The sequence below is a fragment of the Xiphophorus couchianus genome, chromosome 12 (assembly GCF_001444195.1).
Source record: "Xiphophorus couchianus chromosome 12, X_couchianus-1.0, whole genome shotgun sequence".
NCBI classification, from domain to species: domain Eukaryota; kingdom Metazoa; phylum Chordata; class Actinopteri; order Cyprinodontiformes; family Poeciliidae; genus Xiphophorus; species Xiphophorus couchianus.
In genome coordinates this window covers 26335511-26355849 of record NC_040239.1, presented here as the reverse complement: position 1 = coordinate 26355849, position 20339 = coordinate 26335511, and the positions used below count along the sequence as shown (strand labels likewise).

At 40.3% G+C, this 20339-nt stretch overlaps 1 protein-coding gene across 2 annotated transcripts; it reads left to right on the top strand.

Annotated features, from left to right (window-relative positions):
* The first annotated feature begins 2282 nt into the window (after positions 1-2282).
* Positions 2283-20173, top strand: LOC114154375 (poly [ADP-ribose] polymerase tankyrase-1). Of its 2 annotated transcripts, XM_028033421.1 has the most exons (28): positions 2283-2792; positions 4771-4995; positions 5263-5358; positions 6414-6450; positions 6678-6753; positions 8534-8554; positions 10443-10537; positions 10613-10679; positions 10824-11010; positions 11801-11922; positions 12106-12197; positions 12302-12380; positions 12465-12636; positions 12791-12870; positions 13777-13922; positions 14017-14182; positions 14290-14509; positions 14629-14738; positions 15734-15922; positions 16033-16279; positions 17123-17205; positions 17303-17423; positions 17508-17605; positions 17714-17788; positions 17889-17994; positions 18501-18687; positions 18765-18921; positions 19006-20173. In XM_028033421.1, the coding sequence occupies exons 1-28, from the start codon at positions 2342-2344 to the stop codon at positions 19090-19092; spliced, it is 3792 nt and encodes a 1263-aa protein (XP_027889222.1). In that variant the 5' UTR covers positions 2283-2341; the 3' UTR covers positions 19093-20173. The 2 variants fall into 2 exon arrangements, with proteins under 2 accessions (XP_027889222.1, XP_027889223.1); XM_028033422.1 differs by lacking the exon at positions 8534-8554 and having other exon boundaries at positions 19006-19175.
* Positions 20174-20339: the final 166 nt, after the last annotated feature.

Genomic DNA, 20339 nt, shown 5'->3' with positions numbered 1-20339 from the left:
CACAATAACTTATTGTGTGTGGGGATATATTGGTACACCATATTGCCAAAAGTATTTGCTCTCCCGCCTTGACTCACATTTGAGCGTAAGTGACATCCCATTCCTAATCCACAGCTAGAACAGCTTCAACTCTTCTGGGAAGGCTGTCCATTTAGGAGTGTGATTATGGGAATTTTTGACCATTCTTCCAGAAACGCATTTGTGAGGTAACATAGTGATGTAGGACAAGAAGGCCTGGTTGTCAGTTTCTGCTCTAATTCATCCCAAAGGTGTTCTGTCAGGTTGAGGTCAGGACTCTAGGCAGGCCAGTCAAGTTCACCCACACTAGACTCTGCCATCCATGTCTTTATGAACCTTGATTTGTGCTCTGGTGCACAGTCATGTTGGAGGGGGAAGGGGCCAGCTCCAAAGTGTTCCCACAAAGTTGGGACCAGGGAATTGTCCAAAATGTCTTGGTATGGTGAAGCATTCAGCGTTCCTTTCACTGGAACTAAAGAGCCAAGTCCAGCTCCTGAAAAACAACCCGACCTCCATCAGATTGCCAGATGGAGAAGCACGATTCATCACTCCAAAGAACGTGCCTTCACTACTCTAGAGTCCGGTGGCGGCGTGCTTTCACCACGACATTCAACGCTTTGCATTGCACTTGGTGAAGTATGGCTTGGATGCAGCTGCTCCACCATGGAAGTCCATTCCTTGAAGCTCTCTGCGCACTATTCTTGAGCTAATCTGAAGGCCACGTGAAGTTTGGAGGACTGTAGTGATTGACTCTGCAGAAAGTTGGCGACCTCTTTGCTTTGCCATCCACTGACCCCACTCAATCAGTTTCTGTGGTCTACCACTTCGTGGTTGAACTGTTGTGATCCCCAAACACTTCCATTTTCTTATAATACAGCTGACTTTGGATTATTTAGGAGCAAGGAAATTTCACGACTGGATTTGTTGCACAGGTGGCATCATATCACAGTACCATGCTGGAACTCACTGAGCTCCTGAGAGCAACCCATTCTTTTACAAATGTTTGTAAAAACAATCGGCATGTCTAGGTGCTTCATTTGATACAGCTGTAGCCATGGAAGTGATTGAACACCTAATTCCAATTATTTGGATGGGTGAGCAAACACTTTTGGCAATATAGTGTATGTGGAAGGACTTGTCTCTTCCACATACACTATATGTGTAAGTGAACCAGTTGAGTTGGTGGACAGACTTTGAGAGGGCAGCGTGTGTAAACATTTTCAACTTGTAAATTCTTAGATGTTTGTTCAAAATAGGAGTTGACTCGCCTGGAAAATCAAAATCCCCCTGAACCGAGATGATGTTATAGTAAACTGGAGCTTGTATCCTTTGGCTTTTATTCTCACCACCACCGCAGGGCCAGTCATGGATCTGTCCAAACAAACCATAAAATGCAGGAAATGGCAATGTCAGACTAAATGTTTTGAATTAGGCTGACAAGCTCTTGCACAAATACATCAAATACTTTCTGATTTTTATTTAGTACATCTCCATACAAATAAGATAAGTCTTAAACTGACTACAAAAGCTGCTGAATAAACGGCACCAATCAATGACATACAGTTAACTTACTCTGACTTAGGTGGAATCCATATAAAACACCCAGTCTTTAAAAAAAATAGCAAAAAATCCACTGCGTCTTGATCTGTTTTAAAGAAAAAAAACGTCATGTCTTAAACGTCTTTTCAAATGAAAACTGACTGAAGTAAAAAAATAAAATAAAAACTTCAAACAGGTGAAAGCAACGATGACAGTCACGCGCACTGCTGACATCTTGTGGCTTTATCAGGTATTCAAGTGTTTAATACAAAACGTTTGTCAAATGATCATTGTGTGAATGAGGAAGATGAGAAAAAGTTGAATATGTTTAGTATTGCTTTGGGCAAGCCTATATTGTATTATTGATTTCACACTTTTAGGTCTTCAAAACAATGAAAGTTCAAAAGATTCAAGAGAACATGAAAATATATGTATATTTTTAATTATATTAAAATGTGTTAACATTTTAACACATTTTAATTTCAGTGCACGGTACATAATCCAATAGTTTGTGGCGTTGTTAGAAATTTAAAACACGTTTCATATAAATATATTTTGTTTCCATCTTATTCGATGCTTGCACTGAAGTGAAAGTAAGTGGCTCACTTAAATTTTATTTAAACTATATTTTCTGGCTGAATTTTCTAGTTTTTTTTTTGTTTGTTTTTTTGTCGGAACATTTCTTCCTTCTGTGCCCTGGCTGGAAGTAAACAGCTGACAGGAAACTGAAGCACTTTCACCGGAAAGGAGGAGCAGTTTTTATTGTCGCCTCCGAGCTGCTGTAATGGCGGTGTCTCGTCGCTCTTCGCAGCAGCAACAACAACAGACTACGTTGCAATCTCCACCGAGAAACGGCTCCCTTTCGGGGGCTTCCCCGGCCTCGCCGCCCATGGCTCTGCTATCCCCGGCCGTCGGTTCCTCGGAGAGCGAGAGGGAGTGTAGCGGAGGGGTAGATGTGGCTCTGGCCTCCCCGGACCTACCAGTCCCGGTCTTGGTGAGCAGTGCGAGCTCTACCTCGACTACATCAGGCGGAGGTAGCAGCAGCGTATCAAGCCCCGGCTCCGGAGCCACCAGCCCCATCGACGGTAGCAGCGGAGTCGTCGGGGCCTTCAGGGAGCTGTTCGAGGCCTGTCGAAATGGAGATGTGTCCCGCGTTAAGAGACTTGTGGATTCGGTGAATGTAAACGCAAAGGACATGGCTGGTCGAAAATCAACTCCGCTGCATTTCGCTGCGGGTAAGGATGAGCTAAGCTAATCAGACAGGGGAGACAAACAGGGTAGTCGCCAAGATGGGGTACTGCAGGCAGTTAGCAACGTTACGTTTATTGCAATGTGATTACGGTTTGCCTGTTTGTCCTCGGGGCCCAAATATAACATTTTAACACGCTTTATGTCCACCTTTTTTTTTTTCTTTTTTTTTTTACCCGTCTAAGTGTTGACTAGCTTGTTGTGACGCTCTCCTCGTTTTGTTTATCAGACATTCAGTAGTCGGTAAACTCAAAGATCTGAACAGGACGAAATGTAACCAAAATTTAGCTCGTGTTAGCAAGTTGTTTATGCATCTACAGTAGTTTATTTAATTACTTTCCTGTGGCCAAACTACTTCAAGGAGTGTTTTTTGTGACGTAATTTTTTTTGGTTGAATTTTTACTTGTTGGAAAATTATTACAGCTTCGCCTAACATTTGTCTTTATTCTTGGACTTTTTGCTTTGCTTAATCTCAATGACAGATTTTCTTCCAGGATCAAAAACAATTTTGTGAATTAGTTTCTTCCAAAGCCAAATGTGGCACTCATTACATACTTAAAGACACATTAAACCAGTCAAATAGTCAACTTCAGCATGAAAAAAGTAAATTTGTCTTCATTACTTACACATGTGACATTAAATATTGTAGGTATTTTAAGTAGATGCATAATATAAAGAGGATAAACTAAATTAAAATTAAAAATATGGCTTATTTCAGTCATGAGTGTGACTACGAAACCCCCTTACTTAAAAAGCAATAATGAAAAGTAACGTCATGTTACTTTAACCATCATATTTTCAAGTATGGTTTAAATTTATATACATATGTCTTTATATACTGACATTTACAAGATCAAATGTGATTAACATGATCTGAAATAAATTGAAATGATAGGTTCTACAAAGTCTGTGTTAACATATGCAGTACAGCTGTATAATTATATCGATTCTACGATATTTATCGATCCCCGCCAACTCCTGGAAGGTATGGATTTTTCATCTGTGAGTATCCATACGTTAAATCATAGGGATCCATAAGCTTATACCGTCTTTTTAACATGTCTGATTTGTGACGGCGTAACAACAAGACTTTGCCTCCCCTAACTCGCTTTCAACCTGTGATTAAAGTGCACATTATAAACTACACACCAGTTTTTAAATTGTGTTAATATAAATTGTCATTCTAAATTATAGAAACCATTCGTTATGAATACTTGAGCGTTTCACAGCGAAAAAATTAACATTTTTCCAAATCAGATTTTGTTTTTCTGTAACTCAAGGTCCAAAATGCAGCCACAGTATGTCCAAAAGAAAAACACACGTGCAATCATTTGCATATTGAGAGTCTACAGAGGCTGATCATCTCCTCACTCAGCTCCTGGATCCCTGTTGAAACTTTGAGTTTTATGTCAAATCCACATGAATTAAGTGACAGAAACTAATTTTATCACTGCATCTTTGATTCATTTTGTCCAGCTGTCGACTCTTAGTCTTTGTCCAATCATTGTGTAGTTGGTGCTTTTAATCAGTTTTCAGTTAAGTAAATCCAAGTCTATGGAACACAAAATGTCACTAAAATCACTCTGTCCCTCTAAAGTCTTTCAGAAAATCGTAAAAGTGCATCGAATCGTATCAAATTGTATTGTTTGCCAAATACTGTGATGTATATCGTATCGTGATCAGAGTATCGTGAGATTATGGTATCGCTACACCCCTAATATGCAGGCACAGGATTAGTGAAAAAAAAACATTTTCAATATTGTCTACTCATGGACAAACATAGAGCTTCAGATATTGTCGTTGAAAAGGTAAAAAATATCCTCTTTTTCATTTGTAGAGTACAAATATTGTAGGTAGAATTATTAGTCACTGTCATTGAATGTAGTCGCAGCCTCCCAGATATTTCAACATCCTTCCTGTTTTCCATTTGTAATTTCTGCTGACTTTTAAAAAAAATTATTTTAGGTTTTGGTAGAAAAGATGTGGTGGAGCATCTTCTACAGACAGGTGCCAATGTTCATGCCAGGGATGACGGTGGTCTCATCCCGCTACACAATGCCTGCTCCTTCGGGCACGCAGAGGTGGTCAGCCTCCTCTTGTGTCAAGGTGCAGATCCCAATGCCCGAGACAACTGGAACTACACCCCACTGCATGAGGCTGCCATCAAGGGGAAGATAGATGTGTGCATCGGTAAGGGGCCCTGCCGCTTTTTATTTGAGCATTTGCAATTTTTGGAAATATGAAAGAACATCTTTGAGGATGTCTGAGCAGAAAATCTTACCTTCATGTTTTAAAGTAGAAATGTGATGGTGCTGAATTTAAATTAAGAGTTTTGACACTAAAAAATTTGCTCTGTTTCCCTTAAATACAGCACTTGGTTGGCTGAATGCCTCATGAATGAAATATGCAGTAGTTAAATTATTGAAGTTGTATTGATCTCACCCTCTTTTAACATAGTATTACTCCAGCATGGAGCTGATCCAAACATCCGCAACACCGATGGAAAATCAGCTCTTGATCTTGCTGACCCATCAGCTAAGGCTGTTCTTACAGGTCAGTACCTTGTAGCTCGTCAGGAGCACACTTCCTGATTATGCCTACGCCTTTTATTTTAGTGTCCCTTTAAATGCTGCAATTTGACTACAAGCACTACTGTTTATGTACTCATTGGTAAAAACTACTTTTTTTAATTTATTTTTTTGGAGCAAAGGCATGTTTTTTTGCCATATTTTTCTTCTTTTTTTCTATATACTGACCATCTTGCATATTTTCTGTATCTTAGGACTAGTATTTTGTGGTGCAAAACAAATCACAAGATTATATATCATTGATTGAGGGATGATCTGACATACTTGCTGCTTGAAGCAAATGTTTTGTGAGTTCATAAAGGGGTTTTATTTATTTATTTATTTTGCTCAGGATTTTCTGGTAACTTAGAGAAAAGTGAACATTTTTGAAAAATATTGAAGGAGGTCTAATGGCTAAAGCTGAAGGAAGCGACAGACATGTAGTCATTGTGTCCGCAGACGCAATGCAACAAGTTCTTTAAAGCAATGCCGTGTCCAATCTAGAGGCAAATTCATAGTGTCTGCACTTATATGTACTGGGGTGCAATATTTTGAAGAAACTCTGACTGGATTCCTTTGTTTCTTTGCAGGCAAAAACGTTTTTTTTGCAGTAGAGTGCATGAGCTACATATGACCTTGGGTCAGTCTACCATTAAGTAAAACAAAAGTAGCTTACAGGAGGTGCTATAAATTAGCATGGATGTGTGCCTGAAAAATACTATTCCCCCCTTTAAACGTAATGGAGTATCGTAAATGTTCTGATTCTGCAAAAGAATTGCAGCTCCTTAGCAATGATTCAAACAAAAACAATTTTCATAACTTATTTAATGGCAATGCATGGAAATTGTCAGCACATTTGAACCAAAGTGTAGTATGAGCAAAACTTAGCATGTCTGAGTCCCAACTGGTTCCTCCCACCCCCACATGGATGCAGCATCCATAATTGGTTCTAAATCTATCTCCACCATAAAGAAATGTCAACCCACAGTGTTTAAAATGCCTCACTTTAACAGTGTTGTTCTTTTTTTTTTGTTCTTTTAGGTGAATACAAGAAGGATGAACTTCTGGAAGCAGCGAGGTGAGTTTGTTTCCAGCAGTATACGCAGCTGGAGGCAGAAATGTGAAATGACAAATTTGTTTCAGGTAGAAATTAAACTGCTGGGCGAGTGCTTTTCTAGCTGCATGTTGCTATTGAAAATGCAAAATAAATAGCTGCACAGCAAGCGTACGTTTTCCCTCCCCGAAGCCCAAAAGAACCGTGATGTCAGATGTCTATTGTCGGGTTGATGGTTGGTGTGTTTTCAGGAGTGGGAATGAAGAAAAGCTGATGGCACTGCTGACTCCATTGAATGTCAACTGTCATGCCAGTGATGGCCGCAAGGTAAATTAGACAGCTGTGCTGCACCTTATTAACGACTCCTTTTACACTGTCCTGTCCACTCAAAGTGCTGTTTTGAGTTTCCAAATGGATGTTTTGTCTCTGAATAGAGGAAGCGGCAGGAGCGCTAGCTGAACCGTTCACTACTGCAGTCTGATAATCGCTGGGTTAGTTTGTAAAGAGGATGTAGGGTATGAATTTTTGAGAGTAAGAGTATCAACTCTCACAAAAAAAACTGTTTTATATAATTTAAACGCCCTTTGTAATTATGAATGCTTGCCAGAACATTCTGGAAGGCCACCTGTGCCTGTCCCTTCAACCGTCTTGATCTTCTGATTTTATTCCTTCAAGGTGCACATACTAAAAATTTTAATTTCTGCTCTTTTATTTCAAAGTCCAAACCATTAGACCAGATGAGATAGCTCCATGATGATTCTGTTTGTTCACCAAAAAATAGTGTTGGCACAAATTCCCATTTTAGTTCCAGCTGAAATGTCTTCCATCACGTTTGGATTCTGGTGTCGTTTTGTTGGCAGCGTCGTCTCCTCTTCTAGAGGTCGCTTTGAGTCGGAGGGCACAAATGTTGGGTCGCAACAAGAAACGTTTTAGTCCATTATATTCCACAAAGTTCCTTGTTCTTCCCAAAATCTATCCACATTGTTGGAAAATACCGTTTCCTTTCCATTAATAATCATGGTGAAAGATGTACACACTGAAACACTTGTGGACAAAAATAATATAAGGTGCACTTTTTTTTTTAACATGGGTGGATTTCTTTTTTGTTGTTGTTGCCGTCTTTCTTATACTTCCAGGCATTAATCTTTGAAGATATGAATATAATTTCTCTACATATGCTCGGGCCTTTTTTATGAATAACTCATAAGGTGTCAATCAGCAACTTCTTTCTCACTAAAATCCCAACTCTATCGCAACGTGCTGCGCCGGCCACATTTATTGAATGGCACAGATTTGAAAAGCCTTAAAATAAATTCATCTTTTATTGCAGTGGCATAATATAACATAGAAAATAGAGGCAAAAACATACCTTTTAATTTCAGTATATTTATTCAGTGATGGGGAAAAATGTTTGAATTAAGAAATAACAATTTTTAACTAAATTTGGGTAAAGTGTCTCAAGTTGACGTACTAAATTCTCTCATCTCTTAATTTAGAACGTATCAGCCATTTGATTGAAGTTTCCTGGAACAGAGGTGAATTCAAAGAGTTGTAAGATGGGAGCTCTTAAGGAGACCTTTATTGTTTTTGTTTAACAGTTATTTTTATTATTACTTACCATTGGCTTTTCTTCCCGTCCTTAACACATGTGCTCAAATTAGAGGTTGGATTATTCAAACTTTGATTGTGTGCTTACACTTCTGGAATAAAAGATGGATTTATTAACTTAATTATTTGCTGGCTTTTATTTATTTTATTTTTTTTAGAGGTCTTTACTGTAGTACCAATAAATGTGGTCGACCCAGTAGGGTCGTGATCTTCAGATTTTTTTTTTTTCTTCTTCTTCTCTATGCTGTTTGGTTTATTTTTGGGTCTTTGGGCACATTTCAGATTAGCAGCATCTCCCAGCTCTTTCTGGCGATGTCCTGCATTTATTCTGTCACATTTTTACAGATGAGTGTTATTATTTTTTCTTTTAATAAAAATAAATATTTGTTTTTCATTGACTTAGATTGAGAGAGGGAAATTTCTGTGACAAGATGCTGTCATTTTGTAATTTGTGTTTCGTTTTGTTTTCCGTGTGACTCTGGCAACATTTGTCGATCAGTCAACCTCACAAAAAATGCTGGTAAGTTGACCTTGATAATGGCCACTTGATTGATGCACTGTTGTGATCTTTATTTTTGTTTTTATTTCTTTTTAATCCATCATTTTTTGTTTTGTTTTAATTTGACCAATAAGCTGCCTGTCACTTGTTAATTGCACATCACGGACCTGGGTACGCGGGTCACTCATGTATCCTACCCTGACGCTCCCCTGGTGTGCGTGTGCGCGCGGAAGTGGCTGTGTGAGCGAGAGCGACGTGCTGTTTGAATGAGCTGAGATGTTGTCATGGTGACGACGCGTCTCTTCAAAGCTGGAGAGGAGTTCAAAATGTCCACTGCCTGCTTGTCTTTTGGCGTCTGTCCTCTATCCTCTGCACACTCACCCACACTTCTGTGAATCACTCGGTCAGCCTGTATCTGGTTGGGTTTCTAATTTATTTTTTTTGACAACTTCTCATGCATGCCTCAGGGCCCGCCTCTCTGCATCTTGTCAAGCAAATCATGGAGTGGTCATTGTGAAATTTGTGCCTCCTTCCTCACATCCCCTGTCCAATCAGTTTATGCAGTAAATGAACTTCATTTCACTCATCATCATTCAGGAGCTGTGCTGCCCTTTTATTGTAAAAGCTTTTAATTGCTTGTTCCATGCCATGCTGAATGATCCACAATGCAAAACGCCTCATCAGTTTGACTCCACCACTCTGGTTTGAGATGTTACACTTTGGCCTCGTTTGGGTTTGACATTAACATCACTGCATGAAACTTGAAATGATGCCCCTTTTGTTTTTTTTAGTTTAAAAGCCTGATTTTGGAAGAATTGGAACCACAGATTTGCATTTACTAATGTTGCGTTTTCTTGACCTAAATGAATCCATATGATTTGTTTTCCTCTACCCTTGCAGCAGGCTTTCTTTTTTCAATCTCGGCTTGCTTTTACTCCAGCTTTTCCGCGTCCTGTTACAGTTGGGATTTGATGGGATTAGAAAACATGAACGAGACGTAGTGTCCTGGTACCTCTACATAGAATTAAATGTACACTGTTGGCTTCAGAAATCATCTAGTTAGCAAACATTCAACTGGTGCGTGGTCTAAAAAAACAAAAAAACAACCACTTGTTTCATGTAGGCTTAGGAGGTTCGCCATTTTCTCCATTAAACACGGCAGAAGCAGCATCATGCACTGAGCGGTGTGTTTCTATAGCAGAGACAGAGTTGATGTAAGAGGGATGGAATCTTAACTAAGGGTAATTCTGAGCCATATTCCTGCTATTGGCTGCAAAAATGTTACATTTAGGCCGATTTTTACCTTCCAGAAGAGGAGGACCCTAAACATTCAGTTAGATTCAATTGAACATGTCAAATCATTATATATACTGTACATATATATATATATATGTATACTGTATATATAATCATTTTAACATTTGACATAAATGAAGCTGAATGAATATAAATTAGGCCACTGTTGCATCCCAACTGTAATGCATCCCAACCATATTTTCATAATAAGTAACTGCTCTTTTTGCTCTACTCACTGCATAAAACACACTTGTTAATCTCTCAGACCGAAAGTTGTTTTTTTAAAAAAATTTATTTAATTGAAAGATATTTAAGGTGAGCAGTCAGGATGATTCTTTTTATTGCCGATTTGAATGGCATAATATCCTGAGCAACGGAATAAGTCTTATTTATTTGTGCTGGGCTTGCCCTCAAACTCTGCTGAACTTGCATCATCAAATCAGCCATTCATCTGCAACTCACCCGGCACAGCCTGCAGTAGCAATTTTGCTTCTGGCTCTAATCAGCCACTTGTTGCCATTGGAGACAGTAGACACTAAGCCTGCCTGATCTGTGAGTGTGTGAGAGAGAATGCCTGCGTGTGTATGGGCTAACAGGCAGTCCTCTCTTGCAGTCCACGCCCCTCCATCTGGCTGCAGGCTACAACCGGGTCCGCATTGTTCAGCTCCTCCTTCAGCACGGCGCCGATGTTCACGCCAAGGACAAGGGGTGAGTGGCTCTCAAAGGAAGTAGACAAAACCAGAGTGCCCAGTTTCCTGTTGTCATGTGTGTCTTGTCCTGCAGCGGCCTGGTGCCTCTTCATAACGCCTGCTCGTATGGTCACTACGAAGTCACTGAACTTCTGCTTAAAGTAAGTTGAACTTTGTTGGATAGAAACAGGATTGAGAGCAATGTCTAGGAATCATGAGATTAGCCAAGACACACTTTGTTTGGAAATAATTGTTTGAAACTCGAAATGTTTGTGAAATGCTCTGACAGGCTTTTCCTCCCACAGCATGGAGCCTGTGTAAACGCCATGGACCTGTGGCAGTTCACCCCTCTGCACGAGGCTGCGTCTAAAAACAGGGTAGAGGTGTGCTCCCTGCTGCTGAGCCACGGCGCCGATCCCACGCTGCTAAACTGTCACAGCAAGAGTGCCGTGGACATGGCCCCGACCCCAGAGCTCAAAGACAGGCTGACCTGTGAGTTTCTTCTCAGTTGGAGTCGACCTTTAGATTTAGGGTCGAGTAGAATGAATCCCAAACTTTTATATGTAGTTTTATTTATCCATCCATGTGTCTGCCTATTTATACACTTATGCATTAATCTTATTCATCATCCATTGATTAAGCTGTCATTGTCCCTCCAATGCACCATTAATCTATTTGTCGATTTGATGTTAGTCATTTTTTAATATAAGTAAAACTGAGTCAATATCAATTTCTGATATTTATTACCATCTTATTGCCGTTTGTATATGCGTTTTGGGTCGATATCGGCCCAAATTTTCATGTTGGTGCATCCCTAGTCACCATTAAAGATGTTTGATGTATCTTCATCAACGTCAGTAACAGCTGTTCTTAGACATTTATAACATATTGGTTCAATAAGTAGAACTTGGCTCATAAAAAAAACGGTGTTTATTTCTGTCTTCTTGCCGTTTCTATTTTGAGAATTGAGCAGGGTGGTCATGTGATAGCGACGCAAGATTGTGGGTGTTTTACTGAAACTAAGCAGCAATGTTTATGTGTGGTCATTTTTTCATTGTTGAAAAGGTAGGGAAAATATAAGTAATACTGTTATTACCCCATATTTTAATCCTGACTGCTGTAGAAACAGTCAGCTTTTGTGTTTAAAACTTGAATAAGAGTACTGGGATTAGTAGAAATGTAAGCCAGGAAAACATCCATCATTGTTATGTGTCGAGCTCCTAAAGGCTGCAGGTTTTCAAACCAGCATCATTTTCCCACTTGCCTCTCGTTTTCAACATAGACGAGTTCAAAGGTCACTCGCTACTGCAGGCAGCCCGTGAAGCCGATATGGCCAAAGTGAAGAAGACTCTGGCTTTGGAGATCATCGGCTTCAAGCATCCTCAAAGCAACGAGACAGCTCTGGTAAGAAACAGAAGAGCTTTCCACTGCATTTTCAGAATCTTTTCACAGTATATGCCCAAAAATCCTTTGTTTTGTTTTTTCACCAGCATTGTTCTGTTAGATATGATGAAATACAGTTTTAGCAACATATTTTAGTAACACTTTGAGGTTTTAGTGGACTGATGCTAAAGGTGTGTGTTCCAGCACTGCGCGGTGGCGTCCCCTCATCCGAAGAGAAAACAGGTGACGGAGCTGTTGCTTCGTAAAGGCGCCAACATCAACGAGAAGAACAAAGAGTAAGACGGCAATCTTACTCTGTGTGGAATAACTTGTAAAATGAGGACATAATGAAAACACCAGCAAACAAAATACTGAAGCTCCACTCTTTAATGTGCTTCAGCTTCATGACTCCCCTGCATGTTGCTGCCGAGAGAGCTCACAACGACATCCTGGAGGTTCTGCAGAAACATGGAGCGAAGGTCTGTCACGTTTCTGTCCCGCTCTGGTAGAAAAGTCGGAATTTGACAAGTTACTAGTTTGTGTTGCTGCTCCTGTAACTTCAGGTGAATGCAGCGGACACTCTGGGACAGACGGCTCTCCACAGGGCGGCTCTGGCCGGTCACATCCAGACCTGCAAGCTGCTGCTCAGCTACGGAGCCGACCCGTCCATCGTGTCTCTACAGGGCTTCACCGCAGCCCAGATGGGAAACGAAGCTGTGCAGCAAATTCTGAATGGTAATCAGTGTCCCAATTATTTTAGGGGATTTTTCAGGTGTTTAGACTTTTATGGCAGTGTTGGGCAGATTTTGTGGTGTTAAGGTCTGGATTTTATTTCTTGGTTATGGCTAACTGTCTTATTTTTTGATCATTCTTTAATTGTTTTTCCCAGAAAATGTTCCCACCAGGAATTCTGACGTGGACTACAGGTTCCTGGAAGCTGCCAAAGCAGGAGACCTGGACACAGTGCAGGTAAGTTCCCTGACTCAACAGAACATGCTATAAATTAGTTATTTTCACTAGATCAAAGAATTTTGTAGTTGAGTACAGATTTTTTTTTTTATATGTTGTAACCTGAATAATTTGAATTAACATCAGTTACGACATTTCATTTCTTTTTGAGATCAATAAAATATTTTTAAATTTGAATTTGAAAAATATCCACCATTAAAAAGCTGTCTACAGATTCAAAAATGCAGCAGAATTATGCAAGTTGTAAGATGGAGTTATTTATACAAAAAAATGTCCACAAAAAAAATCACCCCAGTACCTCTTTATTATTATATTTTTGTTTGTTTTTGCACTCCTCAAGACATTTTTAATAAAATAGTTATCTTATGTTTCCATGAAAACTTATTTTTGTCTCTTAACCCTGGAAAACCCAGAAATAGAAAAACATGAAAAAAATAAAAGTTTGACCTTTTGGAGTACTTTGGAGATGAAAACATGTTTTTACATTGTTTATTCTTTTTTGATTTTGTATGGTTTTGTAATTGTATAAAATTGTTTTGCATTTTGTTGCACAAAAATTACATATGTATATACTGTATGCTCTAGACATAGTAATTATGATAAAGACATTTTACTTACTTTTTTAAATTATCTGTTGCAGTGAATCCCAGGCATCTTTCTCAGCTGAAGTTTTTCAGGGTGTGGTATTTTGTGACCCTGTGGGGGAGAGCAGTATGCAGATTTCCTATCTAATAGCATTCAAGGACTTAACTAATAGTGTCTTGAAATGCTATAAGAGAAGTCAGCATTTGTCTTTTTTTTTCTCCTTTGTTTGAAACAGAGATGCTGCAGTATTACAACACCGGGTCTTACAGGGTTAAAACTTTAGGTTGCTTAAATTCCTAATATATCTTTGCCATTTGGCAGCAACTTTGCTCCCCTCAGAACGTAAACTGCCGGGACCTCGAGGGTCGCCACTCCACTCCCCTTCACTTTGCAGCTGGTTACAATCGGGTGGCCGTCGTGGAGTACCTGCTTCACCATGGAGCTGATGTCCATGCCAAAGACAAAGGGTTAGTGTTTTTAAACTTCTATCTTTTACTAGCAACACATCAGTTTTATTACCTTGATTCTAGACATAAATACTTTAATTTATTTTATTTTTAGCGGCCTGGTTCCCCTCCACAACGCCTGCTCCTACGGTCACTACGAAGTGGCCGAGCTGCTGGTCAGACATGGAGCCTCCGTCAATGTGGCCGACCTTTGGAAGTTCACGCCGCTTCATGAGGCTGCAGCCAAAGGAAAATATGAGATCTGCAAGCTGCTCCTCAAAGTGAGGGTCCATTATGCTTCCTGTACAGTTTTCCAAGGATGAATCTGGTGGTGGATGGTTGGAATGAAGCCCTCTGCAAACTAAATATTCTGTGACGTGTTTTTCAGCATGGTGCGGACCCCACCAAGAAGAACCGTGACGGCAACATCCCTCTGGACATGGTGAAGGACGGGGACACGGACATCCAGGACCTGCTGCGTGGGGACGCCGCCCTGCTGGACGCTGCTAAGAAGGGCTGCCTCGCCAGGGTGCAGAAACTTTGCTCTCCTGAGAATATCAACTGTAGAGATGCCCAGGGGCGCAACTCCACGCCTCTCCATCTAGCAGGTACAGACGCCACAAAGCTGATTTAGGTTTAATGTTACACTACTCCAAGTATTACTGCTAAAACATTTCCTAGACTAGCATTTTTTTCTCATTTTAATATTTCTTTTTTTCCTCCTCAGCCGGTTATAACAACCTTGAGGTGGCAGAGTATCTCCTAGAGCACGGGGCCGACGTCAACGCCCAAGACAAAGGAGGATTGATCCCTCTTCATAATGCTGCTTCATATGGGGTCAGTCTCATGGGGGTGTTGATGATTTATAAACATGACTTTTGTTCCAATCCTGAAGTTAGATTTTGACTTTTTTTATTTTTCATCATTACATAACTTTTCTGATTAATAATAATAATAAATCAATCAGTCCCTCCAGGGTGTTGCCATGTTTTGTTTTTTTTTAGATTGTTGCAACCTAAAATGCAAAAAAAAAAAATTCGCAGCTCCTTTTTCAAAACATTACAAAGTTGCACATGAAAAAATTTGCAGCTTAAAAAAGCTTTTATTTTTGCCATACCACGGTCTTACAAAAACGTTTAAATTGCTGCACATGACCTTCCCCGGAAAAAAAAACATGAATTTAACGGAATTAGTGTCTAAAGTGCAAATAACATGTTGAACTATTTACACAGTCTAAGCAAATCCTGCAGAACGTCTTAGTTGTTTTTGGAATTTAAAAAAAGGCAAATGTAATCGTTTAGCGCCACGTTTTCATCTGAAAGGTTCAGCTTTCACGAGACGCCGTGGAACAGAAAGTTAAATTAGGAGGTTGAGGGCATTGGTCAACATTCAGCTGAGTTGCAGTGATTGGTCAGGAAAGAAAGAAATACAGAAAACATTCAGGTGATTGGTCAGATTTAGTGAAAAGTAAAAGTACTCACAAAATTTACGACTAAGTAAACTTCTTGAAGGGGCTGATCTATTGTGTTTTTGTTGGGGGTTTTTTACAGCCATGGCTGTGTATATTAATATTTTTTGGGTTTGGATCCATATTTACTTATTTCATATTTTTCTATTAAATTATAAAAAAACCCAAACACTTTAATTTGAAAATTGATGCCTGTCTCACTTTTAACAGTTGAAATCAATCTGTTGCTACGTTCCTGTTGTGCAAAATACCAGTTTGTTTTACTAATACCGTTTCAGGGCTGTTGTGATTTATATTTTGCTTTAGGAGTTAATGAACCTGAGCAACTTCCTCATCATGTTCGTCTTCTTTTTCTTCGTAACAGCACGTGGACATTGCAGCCCTGCTGATCAAATACAACACGTGTGTAAACGCCACAGACAAATGGGCCTTCACACCTCTCCACGAGGCGGCCCAGAAAGGCCGCACGCAGCTCTGCGCTCTCCTGCTGGCCCATGGAGCTGACCCCACCATGAAGAACCAAGAGGGCCAGACGGCTCTGGACCTGGCCACGGTATGTCTCTCTGTAGGAGAAAGAGAGGTTATGTGTGGGACGGGTGGAGCTTATTACTTTGTTGAAATGACAGAAATGTTTTTCTGGGTTGTATCTTGTGGTTTCTCCAGGCTGACGACATCAGAGCACTCCTGATGGATGCCATGCCTCCGGACGCGTTGCCGAGCTGCTTCAAGCCTCAGGCCACAGTGGTCAGTGCTTCAGTCATCTCGCCAGCTTCCACGCCGTCCTGTCTGTCAGCAGCCAGCAGCATAGACAACCTCGCTGGGCCCCTGACTGAGCTGGCTGCTGCTGCCGCTGCCGGGGCTTCTGGGGTGGCAGACGGAGCCTCAGGAACTGACCGCAAGGAAGGAGAAAGTAGGTTTACTGTGATGGTCAGAGGAAACACCAGGCAGTTTAATAAATGTACAATGTTTTAACAAAAAAAATATATATGTGTCCCCTTACAGATTTCTTCTATTTTTGGATTTTTTTTTCACACTTCCAATCAGTATACAATTTTTCCTGTCGTCTTCTAATCCTAATAACTGGTTCTGCCGACCTTTGCGGCAAAAATTGCAATCAAGTATTTGCAATAACTGTTAGTCTTTTTCTAAATTATTTAATTTAGAGTTATACTGCAGCATCTACATTGGATTCAGCTCTAATTAATGTCGATGAGTTTCTCATCTGTTCTTGATTTTGTTTTAGATTTCAGGGTGATTTCCTTTCTAGCTCTTTCAGCATGCTTTAGATTGTCACACAGGTTTTTGGTATTACAGGTCTGTCAGGAAGAAATGCTGAAGATGTTTAAAATAGGTGGGGCCCATTTCTAGTAAACTCCAGGGCCCCTATAAAGCTGTATTAGGGCTCAACTCCGGGGTGCATTCAAGTATAATTGTACTCTAAGCTACGCATGTGTAAATAACTCCAAAGGAATATTTTCACATACGGCCAAGTCTGTGTGGTTAGCTTTTTTTCCCCTCAATAAGTGAAATAATTTGAAGTGTGCTTCCTGTGTATTCGTAGGTTACATTTGTCTGACATTAAAAATAGTGTGAAACCTTTTTTTCCACACTATTTTTTCACACAAAACAGAAAAAAAATAATAATTTAAGGGATTATGTATTTTTCACAGTAGAAAGCCAGGTAAAAGTCAAAGAATCAAATACTTTTTAATGTCCTGTCTAACGTTTTTCTGTTTGTTTCCTTGCAACATAGTGGCAATGTTGGACATGAACATTAGTCAGTTCCTGAAGAGCCTTGGCTTGGAGCACCTAAGGGACATCTTTGAGAGGGAGCAGGTCAGTAAAAGCTTAATTAAAAACAGAAACAATCTGTGTAACTCGTAGATAAAACTGGTTACTCACCCATTTTTTTTGCAATGTTCATCGCCTCCAGATCACGCTGGATGTGTTGGCCGACATGGGCCACGAGGAGCTGAAGGAGATCGGCATCAATGCTTACGGCCATCGACACAAGCTTATCAAGGGTGTTGAGAGGCTGCTGGGGGGGCAACAAGGTGGAGCATCATGGGAGACTGAACTGCCTGCACCAGACTTTTTAGAAAAAAAATAAAACCTTATTGGTTGTTTTCACTTTACAGGTGGCAACCCGTACCTGACATTCCACTGTGCCAACCAGGGCACCATCCTGATCGACCTGTCTCCTGATGACAAAGAGTACCAGTCTGTAGAAGAAGAGGTATTGATTAGAAGTTAGCTTACCATATAAATATATAGTGCTAAAACAATTTTGTTATTTTGTTTGTGAGCTGATTGTCTTAAATTTAAAATCCTGTTTGTGTCTCAGATGCAAAGCACAATCAGGGAGCACAGGGACGGAGGCAATGCCGGTGGCGTCTTCAGCAGATACAACATCATCAAGGTATTTTTTGTTTGTAATTCTGCGATTAACCAAAGGAAAACTAAGTGTTTAGCTAGTTGAGGCAGCCTTCTGACTAATGTGTGATTTTTGTGCTGCACAGATTCAGAAGGTGGTAAATAAGAAGCTGAGGGAACGTTACACCCACCGGCAGAAGGAGATTGCAGACGAGAACCACAACCATCACAACGAGCGCATGTTGTTTCACGGTAACTTGCATTATGATCAAGATCTACTTCATAACTATGCACCGTTTATGGTTTGTCACATAAAATGGTAATAAGATGCACTGAGCTTTGTAATTGGAAAAGGACAAAATTAGGGGTGCACTGATAAATTGGCCCTGATTCTTTTTTCTTTCCTTAAGTTTGGGAAACTGGTAATTGGCCGATGTTCAAATGAGAAATCAATCTTATTTGGCAATATTATTTACTTCCGCAAAGGTCTTTTGCTTTGAAAGAGGAGTGGTTAACTGCACTATTAAGTGTGGTTAACCACACTTAACAACAGTCACTCCACTGTTGCCAACTGAGTGACTTTTTTGACAAAAAAATTGGCATCAGTCAAAATCAGTAGCTCAGTTTTTGTTTTTTTAAAAGATCGCTAAGCGGCCGTAAAACTCCAATCGGTGCACCCCTTGACCACATGTGGAATGTTCAAATAATGAGAATAAATGTTGTGAGGCACTGTATAAATTGTGTCCCATTTCCTTCAGGTTCTCCATTCATCAACGCCATCATCCACAAAGGCTTCGATGAGCGCCATGCCTACATCGGAGGGATGTTTGGCGCAGGGATCTACTTTGCAGAAAACTCCTCCAAGAGCAATCAGTATGTCTACGGTATCGGCGGCGGCACGGGATGCCCGACGCACAAAGACAGATCCTGCTACCTGTGCCACAGGTTGTTTTCCTCGCATTCGATTCTCTTGCTGTTTTTCTTTGTGTGCCTGACCTCCCTCCTCTCATCCGTGTTTTTAGACAAATGCTGTTCTGTCGGGTAACTTTGGGGAAGTCCTTCCTACAGTTCAGTGCCATGAAGATGGCCCACGCCCCTCCAGGTCATCACTCAGTAATCGGACGACCTAGCGTTAACGGTTTAGCGTACGCCGAGTACGTCATCTACAGAGGAGAGCAGGTAACAGAGAAATCAGGGCAAATTCTCTAATAATTTTGGATCTCTTTTATGTTACTACTAATATGTTGCCATGTTTTCGCTCAGGCCTACCCGGAGTACCTCATCACCTATCAGATCCTCAAACCAGAGAGCACGGCCCAGTCTGCAGCGGCAGCAGAGCAGAAGTCCTAGTTACAGAACAACTGCACAGCCGTACATAAGGACTCGATGCTTGATACGTTCTCGTTTGTATTGGAATTATATGAAGACCTTTCTCACCACCAAACACATTTGCTTTCCAGCCTCCTGCCCTGTAGAAACCATGGTGACCAGTGCTTCATAAGGATATGCTGTATAATACTATACTATTCTTGGTGATGACGTTATGTTTTTGCATCAACTGCATGTTATTACAGAAGCATGTAGGTCCGAGTAGCGTGCCTGGGTTAGTAGTTTGATCCTCTTCACTCTTGACGGGAGGATGCTTGTTAAGACTTTGAAGTATAAACATTTTGTCACCATCGCATTGTGACTGTGAAACCCACACCGCCTCGTCATGCCAACCAGAAACAACGGGACTACTTCACCACCGAACAGGGGGTTTATTTTCTGTAGGTGACTGTTTTTGAACGCTAAACAATAACACTACTGAAGAGATAACAATACCACATTACTTATTACCAAGAACCCTAAAATGTAAACTTAACATATTTTTTGGAGGTTTTATTCAGGGCAGCACACTCTTAACAGGGAAAGGGCTCAGTCAAATCACAGGATTTGAGACTATTATATTGCCAGTACAATACGGATGTGCATGAGAGAGAATGTGTGTGCTCAGCCATGCAAAGAAAGACATCATAATCAAGCATGGTGAAACTGTTGTACATTTAAAAGAACATTTTTGCGTTTCTGTGCTCCATACTTTAGAGTTGTAGATGTTGTAATGTGCTTGTGATGCCTTACAAGTGAAACACCCTGCAGCTAGTGAGCTCATCGAGTCATCCTCTGTCACCATGGTCTTACTCGGACATTCATGCAAAAGGATTTGCACTTTTACCTAGAAATCTATTTAAGTTATTTTGAATTAAAGTTGCAAATTACCAAGGGGGGGGGATATTTGTACAAGTTGTGTAAATGGTTGTGCATAACTGTTGCTGTTTAACAGTTTCTTTGAGTTTAAAATGTAAATGACATCTGAATCGTCCTCTCATGCCTTTTTGTTTCTCCCTTCTTTTCTTTCTTTTTTTTTTTTAAATAAATGTCCTATTAATGACTTCTTGCTTTTCTGTTTGTAAGTTTTACGCTCTGATCCTGGACAGAAAAGACGGGAAAACAAGAGGTTTTCTTTTTGCTTGTTTTTACTTGTGGATGGGGTGCATTCAAGCCAAAAACGTTAGTGTTGGCGTTAACTTACCAGACCACCTTCTGACTTGAAACGG